Raw genomic sequence first — 16,187 nt, 5'->3', positions numbered from 1 at the left:
TTCTTGGTTTTATTGGTCTAATTTTAGTTTTGTACAGCCCTGGTTGGAAGTGCCTTTGTGCCTCACTGCCACGGGATGCTGCAAAAGGGAGAAATGTCAGTGATTTAAAGAACTGGAGTTTCATTCTGCACTACTTAATGAGGTGCTTAAAGATGTCTCAGGTTTTGGCTGCTGTCTCTAGCTACCTGTAGAGGAGAAGAACTCATTACTTTAACATGGGAAAATTGCAAATGTGGTACCTGAACTTAAAAAAAAGGGGAAAAAAAAGCTGGCGGATTTTATGCAGAGCACCCAAAAACTCTGAAATGAGTGAGTGAACAGACTGTAAGCACCTTAGAAGGAGCAGGCAACATCTGGCACAGGTTTCTCAAGAGCAAAAGATGCTGTGAGACATCATTTCTTCTACAGCAGGGTAATAGGATTTGTGAACACAGCAGTGTCCCCTGACTTTGCTGTAGGCAGGTAATGTTCAAGGGGACCTCTGCTGCTGGTGTTTCACTGCTCCAGGGTTTCACTGACCTTTATTTTTATTTACTGTTAGGAAGTGCTGGATTACTAGAACTTTTCTTGTTGCAGTTATGGCCTATTATCTCCTGAGGGTAGTGGACATGCAGTAAATCTTACTGTATCCTGATGTTAGCAAGATTTTTTTTATGTGCTCTCATAACATTCTCACAGCAAACCAGTGGAGTATGAAAATGTTACAGTGGTGGTGAATAACTAGCTGAAAAACTACAGTCAGTAATAAATGTCTTGTTGTTGAAAAGGAAGATGCAGTGAGGGGGTTTTCAGTTTCCCTCCTGGGTCTGGAACTGTCCAGTATTTTCATTAACAGCTTGGAATGGTTGTGGAATAGCAACTTGGACAGTGGAAGAGCAAATGTGCTTTTAACATTTGGATGAAATATGAAGTTGGGAGAGACTGTTTGCTTGGCCCTTGATGGAGTCAGGATAGAAAACAATCCTGTAAAATTGGAGACAGAAATTATAATGCAAGGGAAGCAAAGGAGAGATCCCACACACAGGCAGGAGGATCAGCTGACAAGCTCAGAATGGCAACAGCTGAGTGGGTGGCAAGTCTTCAGGAAAGGATTTGAGGCTTACAGACAACCAGGAGCTTGTTGACCACAAATCAAGTGTGTCATGATGCTTAAAAAAAATAATTAAAAAACTAAACAACAATGTATGTGGTGCTGTGTAATGCCCAGGAGTGCATAGATAGGAGCAAAGCCAGCCAGAAGGCATGAAGTAATCCTATAGCTCAGCTCAGAGCTGGGGGCCATCAGCTGGAGTCACTGTTTCTGCCTTTTGACACTTTGCTTCCAGAAGGATGTGGGCCAGCTGGAGAGAACAGGGGAAGTATGGGAACAGTTGGAGTACAGCAGAGCTGACTTATGAGGAGAGACTGAAAAAAGTTACAGTTCCTTGGTCCAAAAAGAAAACAGGGACTTGCACAGCAGTCTTTGCATGGTCAAAAGCTGCAGAAGAGGAGCAAGAAATAATCTGTTTTTCCTGCTTCTGAGCATAAGAGATGAGATAACAGGCTGAAGTTGCAACAGGAGAAGTTCTGCTGAAGCACTGCTTGGTTGTTCTTTTGTGAGACCCAGGGAAGGCACACAAGATCCTTGCCATTTGCAGTGTCTTCCTGCTGGTTCCTTGAACAAACTCAACGTTGTTGTCCTACAGCTGAGGTTGTGACAGTGTCTTTATGAGCTAGGGGATCACCTCAGCAGTTTGGTTTTTGTAGTTAAATTCAAGGCATCCATTTGTACCTCCAGTGAGTGGGAATGATGTGCTTGACCACTGCTGACCAATTTCCCACCACTCCCCCACCACTGCAGTTGTGTCTGCTGGCCCTCAGTCTCTGAAATCTACAGTCTCCATGGCTAGGCTGGTTCTTCTGCATCAAGCAGAGGGAAGTCCTGTCTGTGCTCACTTGGTTCTGGTTGCTCTCCCAGTGTTAACCTTGCCTGCAAATGTCTCCTGCAGGAGGGGAAATCGACTGCGTGGATAAGGATGGGAACACCCCCCTGCACGTGGCTGCCAGATATGGGCACGAGCTTCTGATCAACACCCTCATCACCAGTGGAGCTGACACTGCCAAGTAGGTGGCTGTTCTGGAGCTGTCTCTTTGGGTCTGGTGCCTGGAAACACAGCTCCTTCCTCAGGTTCTGGAGGGGGGAGGTGAAAACGGAGAAGGGGAATTGCACTGGGGGTGATGTGGGGCTGAAATAAAAACACTTGGGCAGTGTGGAGGGGAAGGAAGCTTTGCTGAGTTCCTTCTGTGACAAGCAGCACAAGTGCTGCTGCTTTTTCCTGGAGCACTGGTGTGGCACAGTGAAGTCCATGAGTATGTGTATGAAGTGCTCCTTGACCACACTTACTCCATAAAGTCTGCTGCAATGAGTTTGTGTGGGAAACACAACTGAAACAAAAATTCTGGTGCCTTGCGAGGGAATTTTGTGCCTCTTCCTTTGTATCTAAATGAGCCTGGTGTTCAGTGGCCTGCCCCATGTGGTGAGTATTTTTTTGTCTTCTGGTATGGTGTAAGATAACAGAAATGCAGTAGCACAAAGCAGACATGAATGACTGTTTCTGATCTCAGGATAACTGGAGACTGTCTTGATGTTGCATGGTTTTTGATACTCAGGTGGCTGAAATAATAGGACTGCTTTTAACTGATCTGTGGACTTGTGAGGGGTTTTTGACTAGAAGGACCAGGAGTTAAATTAGACACATTTCTAAGTGTTGTTGGTGCTTTCTGCTTCAATTATTTCTCCTGTTTTTTTCCCCCCCCTTTCACATGTGTCAAGACCACCCACAATACCATAAGTATTACCAACTCAGACATTGGCAGGTGCCTTATTTTTCAGAGTACTTAATTATTGGTTAGTTCTATTGAGGTTGTTAGTGTCTTTCAAATGAAAAAGGCAAACCTGAAGGAAACCAAAGGGGTCTAAGACCAGATAAATTCAATGCCACAAGGTGTATGGGTACCAGGTGCTTCATAGCAGCATCACACTTGATGAATGTAAGTTTTTGGCAATTAAGTCTACATGTCTTCAAAATCTAATTAAAGAGTCTTCTACCTAGGACCTACCATAGAAATCAGTGACTTCTCTTGATTTACCCAGTTAGGAAAACATGTTTTCAGAGGCAAATGAGCTGGGTTTAATTTTAAAGGTACTTTTATCTCTTGGTATTTGGTTTGTTTGCTCAGTGGTGTTTCAGGAAGTGGCACATTTGCCCATATTCCTTTATCAAGTAGGACTTGTCACCATGTAAACTCAAAGGGTGGAACAGATCTTCAGTGGGCATGGATAATGAAATTCCACAGGCTTCAGCTAATGTCACTGGATTTTATTAGCACAGCCAGCATGAAGATCTTGCTCTCTAAATAGTTGAGTGTTTTTCCTAGCTCTTTCCCCAGTACATAAGTCCCAATCTGGCTTTTTTATCTTGAAGTTGAAGGGGGAAAATGTGCTGCAGTGGGATAGCCCACTCTTGGAGTCAGGGTTATCCACTTAGAAATTTCTATTTCACACTTGGCTGAGTGGAACATTGATCAAATAAAACACTTTTCCCAGCAGCAGGAACAAGTGAAGTGAGGAGTTGGCTCAGGCAGATCCAAATGATGCTACCGTGCTAAACAAGGAGCACTGAAATGCTAGGAAGGGGATTTCTTATGTGCTGCCCATAAATAACTCTGGTTGAGATCCCTGAATTGGCTTTGAAAAGAAACTCTGCAGCAATGTGAGCAACAACTGCAGGCAGCTCATTCAGTCTTGGAAATTACTGCTTTTAAAGGTGAAAGTCTGTAAGTGATGGGAGGGACAGCATGAGCAGCACTAAAGAGGTGTGACACTGGGTGGCACCTGTACAGGTAGAGTATTTTGTTGGAAAACAGCCAAAATGTGCTGGGTTGGAATCTTGACCAAAAAGAAGAAAAATATTGCTTTAGATAACCAGGTGGAGGTGGGGATAGAGGGAAATGGGTGTAGGAAGAAGCACAGAGATACAGAATGTCCAGTGTTTGCTTAAAGATCTTAAGCCATGGCTAAAAAAAATGTGACCTGATTATACAGATGCAGCAGTTTGGTGGAGCTTGTGCTGTTTCCCTCAAAGAAGAGGCTGCCATGTCCACTTTTAGTAGATTTCCTCTGAGATGGAAATACTGACACTAGAAAAATGAAGATTCTGATGGCAGAATCAGAAGGGCAGGACAGTCAGCCCTTAGTGAAGCAGCAAGGAGGGCAGATTTAATGAGAAGGCAGAGGAAGGATGGGCCTGTGGATTCTGGAAAGAATGAGTTTTTAAAAGCAGACCACAATTAGTAAATAAGTGTATGTAGAAACTGTCAGAGAAAGCAAGATGTCCTTAGAAACATCCACATTCATTTTTGTCTGGAGTTTCCTACGTAAGGATGATTTATGGCACCTTTTGCAGAAAGACAAATCCCTCTGTCTGCATCTGAAAGGCTCTTCCATGAGGTGATCCTACTCTCCCATCCACCAATTGTCCCACAGGAGAGAAGGGCAGAGCTGAACCCATCTGCTATTGTTCCAGAGTTTGTCATTTTTTAAACATCCATCTGCTGAAGCAGGCAGGAGATGATAATCTTGTCCAGATAGTTGGTTTCAGAGGCTCTGTGTTTATGTGCACTTGGAGGACTGCCTGTCAGGTAATATTTCCAGAATAACAAGATGCCATTCACAAAACAATGCTGTATGGCAGAAGCCAAGATGTCCAAACCCACAAATCTTCTGTGCTTGGGGAACTGAACTGAGATGATTTGCTGGTGTTATTAAAAGCTGCTGAGAACTCATCTGATTTAAAAATGATGTGTTTGCCTAAGGATAGGTGCCTCCTTTAATTTTCACCCAGTGTGTCTGCTCTGAGCAGTTCAAAGTGTAACTGAAAAGAGGGTTGTGTGTGAAATGGGGTGGGGGGGAGAATTTGGGAAGATGTATGAGGAGAGTAGCTGGCACAAACAGGAAAATGAGATGTTGAGTAGAAAAAGAAAACTGCAGATGTCACAGCAACCTAAAGGAAAGTGCAAAGAGGAGTCCAGCCTCAAGGGAAACAGAGGGAAGAAGGGGAGGCTTTGAAAAGCCACATGAGAGTTCTCTAGAGGATGTTAACTGCAGGAAAGGTGGAATTCAGCAATCCCAGATCTTCTCAGAATTCTTACCTCGGATGGCAGATGCGGTGTGTCGAGCTAACACAGAAATTTGTTCATCCCACAGCAGGAAATTGACTCCAAGCAAGGTCTGCTCTGTTGCTTCCTTACTCCCTCACCTTGGCTTTCATCTTGAATTTTTAGAAACCTTCCTGCCACATTCTGTTCAAAGCATGATGCCAAGATTTTGCTGTATCAGAATATTTTTAACTCCTGAGGAGGCAGATAGAAAAAAAACCACGGCAGGCAGCATCTTCCTCGAAAAGGACTGAAAAAAAAAAATATAAATAGATAAAGGCACCTCTGTGGAAGGAGCTTTGGATGTGTTGTGCTTGTTTGCAGCTGCACTTCCCCTGGCTGTGTGTGATGAGGTTCTTGTGCCTTTCAGGTGTGGGATCCACAACATGTTCCCTCTGCACTTAGCAGCGCTGAATGCTCACTCCGACTGCTGCAGGAAACTGCTGTCATCAGGTAAGTAACCCCCACGCTGGCCATGGAGCTCAAGTTGTCTGTGTCTCTGCTCCTTCTACCTCCTTTAGCTTCAGTTTTGTGAATTATTCAAAGAAAAACAACCTTTCTTGTGCTGCTGCTGCTGCTGCTGTGTTGGGGGGTGTTGTGTACAGCATGTGAGGCTTCCCTAACAGCGTGCTGGTCCCTCTGTGCATCCTGCAGTGCTCCTGCCCCTTTTCTCCTGGCAGGCTCAGAGTGCTTATAGTCACTCACCAGGAAAAGGGAGGAAATGCAGGACCCTTTTTCCACACCATAGGAAGGTGAGACCCAGACCCATTTTGGTTTAGGTTCCTCCCACCCTACCCAAAGAAATAATTCAGGAAATTACCTCCTTGGAGAAGGTGTTACCACTGGTGCAGGTGGTTATATCTCACTAATGATCTGTTGTAGCTAAAGTTTCTTTCTGAATCCCACCAAGGTAAAGGCCAAAGCCTGGTGGGCACAAGAGGGAGAGTGGAGTGTCAAGAGAGCAGTCTCAGGATCCTCTCCTCAGGAGCAGGAGTTTGCTGGTGCAACCCTTTCAGGAGAGGCAGTAATCAGATGCCAAATCCCATTTGCTTTTTTTTGTTCCAGGCAAGAGTTGCCAGAAGTTAAAAAAAAAAAAAGAGGCAAATAGAATGCTCTTTCTAGAAAATTGCTTCATTCCTTAACACATAAAATCTCCTGTGTCTGCTTCCCCCACCCGAAACTTGAATCCTGTAGGATATAAAAAAAAGTGTGAAAAATGGCAATGACATAAACTGTTAGATTAAACTCTGGTGTGCTCACCTTTATCACCAGATCAGGAAAGAAGGGAGAAAGCTGAGTGTCCAGATTTTATACTGCCACACTTAAGTCTTCTCCCTTTTGCATCCTGATGGAAATCCCTCCCTGCTCCTGAGAGGCCAAAAACACCCACGCTGTGGTTTTTTTCCTTATTTCTTCATGTTTTCTGCCTTCCTGTCCTGCTGTCATGAGTCCTCTTGATAAGCATCTGCCTCCTAAATGCCTGCCACATGGTTTGAGGAAGCAGAGCTGGATGGGGAAAGAGATGCTCATCAACTTTGCAGCTCTTTTTATAGAGCTGCCAAACCTGAGCAGCTCAGACCCCTCTTTTCTGACTGTAGTTGCGTGCGTTCTGTTTGCCTTTTGGTTTGGTTTGTTTTTTCCTCTTTTTTTTTTTTTTCTTTTTTTTTTCTTTTTTTCTCCAACTAACTGATTTCTCTGTCTCTGCAATGTTTCTTGTGGTTTAACTAGGACAAAAGCATAGCATAGTGTCCTTGTTTAGTAATGAGCACGTGCTGTCTGCAGGCTTTGAAATAGACACCCCTGATAGTTTTGGAAGAACGTGCCTCCACGCTGCTGCTGCAGGAGGGTGAGTACCTGGGGCTCAGCTTTGCTCTTGCAAGTTCTTTGGTGGCTTCCTGGCAGATTTGGTGCCAGACAACATGAGCAGGTCATCCACAGAGGAATTTGTTGCCATGCAAGGGAAGCACAAGCCATCTGATGCCAATTTTTGGTGACTTGAGGATGTCTTTTGCCACCGCTCTCGTGTCGGGGTTGCTTGGAAGTAAAGGAGATGGTTTGGTTGCATCTCCTTGGTTGTGGTTTGAAATATGGGTTTCAGGCATAGGGGAAAACCCTTTTCCTGGCTGCTGTGGGCAGGGGAGTTATTCCTGGCCTCCACCTTTGGGCTGTGTCCTGAAGATGCAACTGTTGCCCATCAGATCACAGTCCTGGCATCCAAATGCAGCTCATCTTCCTCTTTCCCATTTCTCAAGTGCAAGTTTAAAAGTTTCTCAAAGAAAAAGCCACAAAAACCAAACCAAAACAAAAAACCAAAACAACAAAACAACCCCCAAAACAAACAAGCAGCCTTCAGATTCTTGTTCTCTTGGTCATTCCTGATAAGTGGTGGGAGGCCAGAAATGGAAAGAAAGGAAAACTGAATGATGTCAATTTAAATTGTAAATATTCCATCTAGTGAGCTTGAATCCTTCCAAATAATTGTCAGTGGAATGCTGTGAAGTTGTCCTAGCAAAAGGACATTGAGTTTTGACTCTTCTGTTGAGGACACAGGAAACAGCTGGAATGGAGCCTTGGCTAGAACCCAACTTGGATTGGCTGTGGTTGTAGCAAGCAGAAGTGAAGTGGTCATCCACAGCAAACTCTTGGCAGTCTTTTTAGCTGCTTTTTTTCTTCTTGGTGAACCAAAATGTAGATCACAAAGTTTTTGTTATTGCCAAAACCTAATCAAATTGATCCCAATACTGGTTTTGTTATCCTTATGGTATCATTCTTCATATTAACAGAGGTGCAGCCTTGTATTAATAGAGTTCATGTGACTGTTTCATGGATGGAGATTATTGTAGTATATTTCAGGTGCTACTTCTTCAACAAGGCTGCACCCCAAAAGAATAAACAACCTGGGAGCCTCAAGGAGGAGCCCCTCTTTATTTTCATGAGCCATTTTGCTTCTTACAAAGCCCCAAAGACTTAGTAAGAAGCAAAAGTGGCACATGAAAATAAACCACATTTTTCCAGCTGTTTACTACAGTTGTCATTCCTAACAAGTGTTGGTATTTTTAGTACATTGTGGTGAGTATTCTGTGCACCAGCAGTTTAGAGGAGGGATGAACACAGGCCAGCATTTTGCAATTCAGTCTTTTTTTGGCTTTTTTTGCTTGACATGAGCCTGTTACTCCCATTAACCCAATGGGCTGCATGGGTACTGGGAAAAGAACCCTGCTCAGAGCCCTGCTCACCTGGTGGCCAACACAAAAGATTTATTGCCCCTGTGAAGGACAAGGAGCCTTGAAAGTGCTCTGCTTCTTTACATAGCTTTCTGTCTGGAGTCAGACATTTATTCACTTACACTACAAAAGGTGTGAGAATTCAGCTGGGGCATTTCCTGTGAAAAATCACCTGGCTTTAAACAAGATGAAAAAGCAGCTGTGATCTGCTGAATTCTTCCAACAGCTGCAAAGCAGCAGAGCCCAACTCATTCACTTGCATAAATTCAGTATTGGTATGAAAATCCCTTTCCACAGCTCTGCCCCTGGTTCAATAAAACACTTAGAGATGTGCTGTGTGATCAAATCATAGGAGAATAAACTTAAAAGTAACCCTGGTGATTAGATCTCACCAAGTAAACAGAATTTGAGCCAAGTGCTTTCTGTGGAGTGCTCTGCAGAACGAGGGTGGATCTTGTTAAATGTCACCTCTTCATTATTAGACTGGCATTTTATGAGAGAGAAACAACATTAAAAAAAAAAAAAATTGTTCTCTTATAAAATACCAGTTCAGTGTGGGAAGCATTTTTCCTATTGAAAACCCCCAAACAAACTGAATTCAGATTGCATTTACTGTGCTCTCTTTGGAAAGTTGTCTTTTCTGGAGAAGAGAACTTTGAGGTTTTCTGGGGGAAAAAAAGAAGTTTCTTTAAGACTTTGCTTTCTTTTCATTGAATTACACATTGTAGTTGGCTGTAGCCTGTTTTTGCATGGCAAGTAAGACAAATTGCAGTGATCTTTTTTCCTTTTTTTTATTAGCAGGGGGCAACACAGATGTAAACTTTTGTTCATGTTCTGTTTTCTTCTCTTTGCAGTAATGTTGAATGTATAAAACTCTTGCAAAGCAGTGGAGCAGATTTTAATAAGAAGGACAAATGTGGGAGGTAGGTGAATTATGAAGCTCATTTGAAAAAGCAATATAAAAACACAAAACCAGAGTCAAGTAGGCAAGGAAGAAAGACCACTTCAGGTTGGAAATCATATGTTCTATGAAAAATGACAGTAAAATAAAGTAGGAGTTTGGTCTTTTTGCTGCAGCAGTTACCTGCCAGCCAGATAGGTGCTGACTGCATTAAAGACATAAAAGCCATCCCCACCTTCTTGAATTTTGGTTTAAAAATATCACAGGTTTCTTTGTGGTTTTATCCTCATTCCTTTTTGTCTTGCCTGAATTCTTTATGATGGAAGGATTCCTACTTTTTGATGTGCTTCCTAGAGGCCTTTTTATTTTTTCCCCTGTATGAATTGTTGCTATGGCTCTGCCAGCTAAATAAGATGCTGGGAGAGCCACTCACAGCTGGCAGAAGGCAGCCTGTAGGCAGAGGGAACCTGGGAAGAGATGGTTTGCCAGGCAAGGATTGAGGCTCTGGATCCTACAGGGAAGATCCAAACTTCCCATTCAGACAGCATTTGCCCCTGTGCTCAGCCCTGGGGAGGCCACAGCTTGAGTCCTGTGTCCAGTTCTGGGCCCCTCAGCTCAGGAAGGAGATTGAGGTGCTGGAGCAGGTCCAGAGAAGAGCAAGGAGGCTGTGAAGGGATCCAGCACAAGTCCTGTGAGGAAGGGCTGAGGGAGCTGGGGGTGTTGAGGCTGGAGAAGAGGAGGCTCAGGGGAGACCTCATCACTCTCTCCAACTCCCTGAAAGGAGGTTGGAGCCAGGGGGGGGTTGGGCTCTTTTCCCAGGCAACTCTCAGCAAGACAAGAGGGCACAAGAGGTCTCAAGTTGTGCCAGGGGAGGTTTAGGTTGGACATTAGAAAGAATTTCTTTCTGGAGAGGGTGATCAGGCATTGGAATGGGCTGCCCAGGGAAGGGGTGGATTCTCCATCCCTGGAGATATTTCAAAAGAGCCTGGATGTGGCACTCAGTGCCATGGGCTGGGAACCACGGGGGGAGTGGATCAAGGGTTGGACTTGATGAGCTCTGAGGTCCCTTCCAACCCAGCCAATTCTAGGATTCTATGATTTTGTGAAGTTTGCCTCACTTTGCATTTCCTCCTCCCAGGAACATGCTGGATCTGGGCTGCTGGAAATCCCTAGGGATGCAGCAGCTCAGCATGGTTGGTAAGATTCAGCACTGAGGTAACAAATTGTCACTTCTGTTCCAGGACACCTTTGCACTATGCAGCTGCAAATTGTCATTTCCACTGCATTGAGAGCCTGGTGACAACAGGAGCCAGCATCAATGAAACAGATGACTGGGGACGCACCCCTTTGCACTATGCTGCTGCCTCTGACATGGACAGAAAGTGAGAGAGCCTCTTTTGTTCCCCTGGCTTCACACATTGTGCTAAATCAGTGTCTTCCAATTCTCTTCATGATGCTGTGCCACTCAAGCCAAAAAAAAAAAAAAAAATGATGCTGCTAGTGGAGGAATTTCTCTGGGATGTTTGTTGCTCTGACTCCCAAGCCAAGCCCCCAGCTGATGTGGCATTTCAGCTCCATGGTTTACCTTTCATGTAAGGCAGAGTTTTGCAGCCCCCCCCTGCCCCACTGAACTGTTCTCACAACTCTTTGTCTCATGTTTCCTTTTGTGTGGTTTCTTCACAAGAATCAGATCAGAGAATTTTTTCTCCATCTGCTTTGTGAATCCATCAGAAGGGATGGAGTGAGAGGCAGCAGCAGGAGAGGTTTTTCCCAGATGGGCTGCTGTGACAGACAAACATCTGGCCATTCAGACAGACTTTATGGAAAAGATGGGCTAGGTCTGACCATCAGTCTCCTTCCACTGACAGAGCTGGTGAAAATGCTCACCCTGTCCAACAGGGTTGTTTTTTAGAGACTTGAAAAAGGGGGAGGCCTGGGGAATATCCTTTGGCAGAAGGCAGTGCTGTTCTTGTGAGAAAGGAGGAAAACAGCTGCAAAACTTAGAAATCCTGTGGTTAGTGACTGCAAGTTCTAATTCCCAGCTAGCTGCATATTTTGGCAATCTCCTCCCCATCCTGTAGGAAACAGGCTCAGTCACCCTGTTAGTGCTCTTTAGATTGTTAGCAACCTGTTATTTGTTTTTAGGCCATCCAGTGCTTCTCAGCCTCATTCCTTTAGACACTGAGGAACTATTTTCTTGGTTTCTCATATAGCAAAGTCTGGTAAAAATACACCTGGCTTATTCCCAGCAGAACACCTCCTCAAAGCCACTGTGGGAAAACTTGGGCTTAACTTTAGAGAGGAGGTTTGAATGCCATACCAGGGCCTTGGTAGCTGCTTCCTCACTTGCTGAGATTGTGCTGGTAAAGAAAATTGTCTTCCCTATCACCTTCAAACCTGAACAGTGCTGGGAAGAAGGCAGCAGGATCTCCAAAGATCTGTGCTTGGCATTATGATCAGAGTGGGCTTCTGGAAGGCTTTCACCACTGCCTGTTTCTGATTCTGTCTTGCCCAGGGTGTTGAGACTTTTGATTCTGTGTGGTTTTTTCAGCTGTTGGCTCTTTGTAGGTGAAGTTCTTGCATTTACACAAGTTCTTGGTTAATTTAAGGATGCACCTGCTTCCATTATTAATTAAAAATGAAGAAAATAAAATAAAAAAAGAGCTTCAGTCACATCCTGAATGCTGGCAGGAATATGTGGCCTTTGTTTGCCCTCCTAGTCCAAACCTAAATTGATTCTGAGGTGGTGGTAGTGTCTTCTCATTAAATTTTCCAGCTTGAGATGTCTGGGAGAAGCCTTGTTACACTGATAAAATGCTACTTGCAATACATGATTTTATAGGTCAGCATATTTTTATTTTTTTTTTACTGCTGAATGGCAAAAAAACCCTCCCCAGGTCAGGCAGCCTCAATCCAAGGAATATTCATAATTATTTAACTGTGGATGTGGGCAGCTAATGAGCAGGGAGAAGCCTGGATGCAGGGAGCCTGCCCTCCTGTTTCAGCAATTTTGGTAATTGTTGTTGCTCAGGGTCTACAGGAGGTGCCCTCTCCTGCAGTGGGCATCACAACAGCATTTTCATTAAAAAGGTGGCTGCAGTTTCTGACTACAAACTGGTTCTCCAGATCATTGCTTTTTCTGTTGGGGAATCTTATTTTGGTACCTCACTGGTTTGGAGTTAACCAAAAGCAGGTGCAGGTAGGATTTCAGTGTAGCACATGAGTCCTGGCTATGAGCTTAGAGTGTTCATATCCAGGGGAGTTATTTTATCCATAATGACATTTTCTCCAAGTCTGTGGATGTCAGACAGACCCTGGGTTTGTAGAGCAATCCTTTATTGCTTTCACCCACAGGAAGAATGGCAAAAAAAAAAGAGGTTGGACATTGCATGTTAAAGGAAGAATGTTCTGTTCTGCATTGTGCAGAACCCAGCCTGGAATTTGGGTGTAATACTGGGATTGAAATTACCAGACTCTTCTAGAAACTTCCCAAGCTTCTAAACCCTGATGGCAGCAGTGTGTGTGATTGTGTTCTGTGATAGCCTTGGTTACCAAGAAGGATCATCACCACAATCTTGTGACTGGAAGATCACAAACCAGTGTTCTGTTTGCCACCCAGCCAGCTGGGGAGCAGAGGTGGCCAAAAATCTGCAGGAATTTGAAGAATAGGTTGAGCTCAGTGAAGAATCTACAGAACCTGAACCAGGAGACCCACACAGCATGGCCAAGATATTTCACAGAAAGTGAGGAAAAGTCCATCACAGCTCATGCAGGTTCAAGATAGATCAATTTAGTATCAGTGATTCCAGGTTCTCTGCATTCCAAATGCTGAAGAAGAGCTTAGCAGGTTAGTGTAGGAAGAAGCAAACTGTGCTAACCCTGATTTACCCTCTGCCAGGGAAACAAAATGCAGAATGATGTGGGAGAGAGGGAAGGATTCTGGAAAGTGATGATAAAACTCTTTCTGGTGAGAAATTTTCTGGCACTGACCTGTGGGAAAAGAACCTACCATGTTGCAGTTGTCTCTGCAGCTTGATAGCTGCAGCCCCAGAGGGTGCTACACTCATATAAATATATAAATATATTTATATCCACACACATAAATATCAAAAACTGGTATAATTCTTACTATTGGCTGGAGGAGGTCAGTTCCTTGAAGAGGAGATTGGGGCTGGGTAGCAGACAGCATCAAAATCACTGCTCTTTTGGTATTTTGAAACTAAGTTGCATTTTTCTGTCCTCCGTGCAAAGAAGAAAGAATATTTTAGGTAACTCCCCTGAAAATGCTGAAGAACTTGAAAGAGCCAGTGAGATGAAGGAAAAAGAAGCTGCGTTGTAAGTTTGGTGTCAATAAAGCAGTCAGACCCCATTTCTGGAGGATGCCCCTGCTTTGGGCTGCAGTTTACACTCTGCTTTTGCTCCTTCATGGCTCTGCTAAACACAGTGCTTGGCTGGAATCAGGGCTCAGCTAAGGGGAAAAAGCTCTGCTCTCTTCTCTGTGCAAATATTCCTTAATATTTCTGTGTTTCTGTGCTTGTTGCTGATCTTAGTTGATGATGTACTTACCAATTCTTTCTTGTCACTTTGATGCTTTGCACTATGTGTGTTGCAAAAAGAAGTAGCCAGTGGCCTCCTTAATGTCTTTGCTCAGGCTGACATTTTCATCTTAGCTGCTTAATGATGGTTTTGTTGTTTTAAAAATCCCCTTTTTCACACGACAGCTCTACATTCACTTCAAATTTCAAGCTATGGGAGAAAGTGCTAATAGCAAAATGCTAATTTCCTGATGGCTTAAGAAAAAGTGACAGGAGCCATAAAGAGCACCAGGAATCCTCTGAAAATGGATGTAAACAAACAAACAAACAAAAAAAACAAAACAAAAAGACCAAACCAGTAAAACCCAGCTAAGAAGTAAATATATTTATCTATGCACATGCCAGGAAATCAGTGCAGTGAAGTATTTTATTACCACTGCTCACATCACAAGACAGAGTTGTGTAGTTTACTTTCAGGATTGGTAGTAGAAAATAATTTTAGTAGCCACAAAGATTATTTTTTATTCCCTAAAGATGTGTGGGGACTTTGTCTTTAAAAAAAAAAAAACCTGTGAATGTGGAGAGAGAATGAAAAAAGGGAAAATTTTAAGTGATTTGAGGTGCCGCTAGGAACACAGAATAAATTTCCAGTTTTCAGTGCCACTCCAAGTTGCAGTGAGGGCTGAGTCTGTTAAATATTGAAATGAGAAATCATTTCAACATGTGGATTGTCCCCAGGTGTCTGGAATTCCTCCTACAAAATGATGCCAATCCCTCCATCCAGGACAAAGCTGGATACAACACCGTGCACTACGCTGCTGCCTACGGCCACCGGCAGTGCCTGGAGCTGGTGAGTGCTCAGGTGGTTCAGAAACCTCTGATCTCCTGATGTATATTTATAGATATGTTTAAATGCCAGTATTTTGAACTCCCCTGATGTTATTTTTTGAGTCCTTTGGATGATGACAGCTGTGTGCCTGCAGCTCCTTTTGTACCTCTGGGGAAATTCTAGCAGCATCGATGCGTTGACTGGGATCCAGATCAACCTGGAACTGGGAGGGAGTTTGGTTGGTTGGTTTTTAGTATCCTAGACCAAAACTTTCCAGCTCAACATTGGATTAGGGAGATGTAGAGTATGGATTCATAGAGGTTTATGACTGGTGAAAAATAAGGGTGATGAAGATGGGTGTTAGCAGAGCTGCTTGATGTCCAGGGTGAACCAGAGTGGTTGTGTACCACATAAACAGGCTTCCATTATGGGGGAAAAAAAAAAAAAAAAAAGCTCTAATTAGAAAATTGTAGAGATATTCATGCTTTAGTGAGAACACTGAGTTGTTGAGTGTTTTCTGTTGTTTGAGTCCTTTTTTGTTAAAGAGTCAAAATACTGATTATTACTCTGCTTTCACACCACCTTCACCAGCTGCCAGCTACTGCCAGCACCAGAGGAATCCTGCAGCTTGCCTCTCTCAGGGGGGGGGACAGCAGCCAGGAAACTGCCCTGTAATTACTCCAGGGGCAGAATTGCAGGTGGGATGTTAAGTTTTTTTAGCTCCCACCTACAATCCTGTATATTTAGGACACTTAAAATATCACTGCTTCTCTGTTGCCTGCAGCAGCCAGTTTGGCTTTGCCTTGTTTAGAACTTTCTTCTAGAGATGATCTCTCCTGACCTGACTGTGAGGATGGAGGGGTCCTCTGCTGTGCCTGCTCTCTGTAGGAACAAAACCCAAATGGGTTTGGTTTTTTTAAGGGCATAAATATAGCAAAAGCCTCCTGAGCTGCCCTGGGTTCTCCTGGGTGCTGTGTGGCCCCTGTGAATGCTGCAGGTTGTTTGCTCCATGGGTTGGTGCTTAGAGGAGGTGCAGAAGGACAGCTGATTGTGTCTGAGGAGGACTTGGCTATCTTGGAAATACATTTTTCTTGTTCTTCTCTTCAGTGCTGGTGGAAAGGAAAAGAATATCCACAGTATTTTTAGTTGCTCTTACTCAAGGAGCAGCAGGAGCCCAGCAGCCCTAGTGTAAATAGTGTAAATTCCAGTGTAAATATCTCTGTGGATAGGCAGGGAGATGTTTTTTTTTTTAAGTTTTGGGTTCACCATGTAATAACAGAGATAAATTGATGTCTTTCTTGAAAGTGCTAACTTTAACCCTGGAACTCTGATTTACAGAATACTCCTCCTAAAATTTTTCTTCCATCCTGAAGAAGAGATTTTCAGACAGGTTCATAAAAATAAAAATAAAAACATTATTTTTCAGTGCCAAATTAACTGTTATTTTGCTGTTTTATCCCTTAGGTGAATATTTTTGGTTTATTATTGGTAGCCCATAAATG

The 16,187-nt window shown here is 43.6% G+C and overlaps 2 protein-coding genes across 6 annotated transcripts in view; both read left to right on the top strand.

Moving 5' to 3' along the window:
* ANKRD44 (ankyrin repeat domain 44) overlaps positions 1 to 16,187 on the top strand; it is a 120,500-nt gene that overhangs the window by 76,261 nt on the left and 28,052 nt on the right. For 2 of the 5 annotated variants that reach the window (XM_071747867.1, XM_071747866.1), the window contains exons 10-16: positions 1,989 to 2,103; positions 5,567 to 5,649; positions 6,979 to 7,042; positions 9,275 to 9,343; positions 10,563 to 10,703; positions 13,576 to 13,656; positions 14,595 to 14,706. In XM_071747867.1, coding sequence (XP_071603968.1) covers positions 1,989 to 2,103; positions 5,567 to 5,649; positions 6,979 to 7,042; positions 9,275 to 9,343; positions 10,563 to 10,703; positions 13,576 to 13,656; positions 14,595 to 14,706 — 665 coding nt within the window. Of the gene's footprint in view, positions 1 to 1,988; positions 2,104 to 5,566; positions 5,650 to 6,924; positions 7,043 to 9,274; positions 9,344 to 10,562; positions 10,704 to 13,572; positions 13,657 to 14,594; positions 14,707 to 16,187 lie in introns of all 5 variants that reach the window. The other 3 variants (XM_071747864.1, XM_071747863.1, XM_071747865.1) reach the window with 3 other exon arrangements.
* SF3B1 (splicing factor 3b subunit 1) overlaps positions 1 to 16,187 on the top strand; it is a 152,955-nt gene that overhangs the window by 116,618 nt on the left and 20,150 nt on the right. The gene's annotated exons all lie outside the window — the stretch shown is intronic.

This window comes from Heliangelus exortis, chromosome 6, assembly GCF_036169615.1.
Source record: "Heliangelus exortis chromosome 6, bHelExo1.hap1, whole genome shotgun sequence".
Classification (NCBI taxonomy): Eukaryota; Metazoa; Chordata; class Aves; order Apodiformes; family Trochilidae; genus Heliangelus; species Heliangelus exortis.
This window is presented reverse-complemented; position numbering and strand designations above follow the sequence as displayed.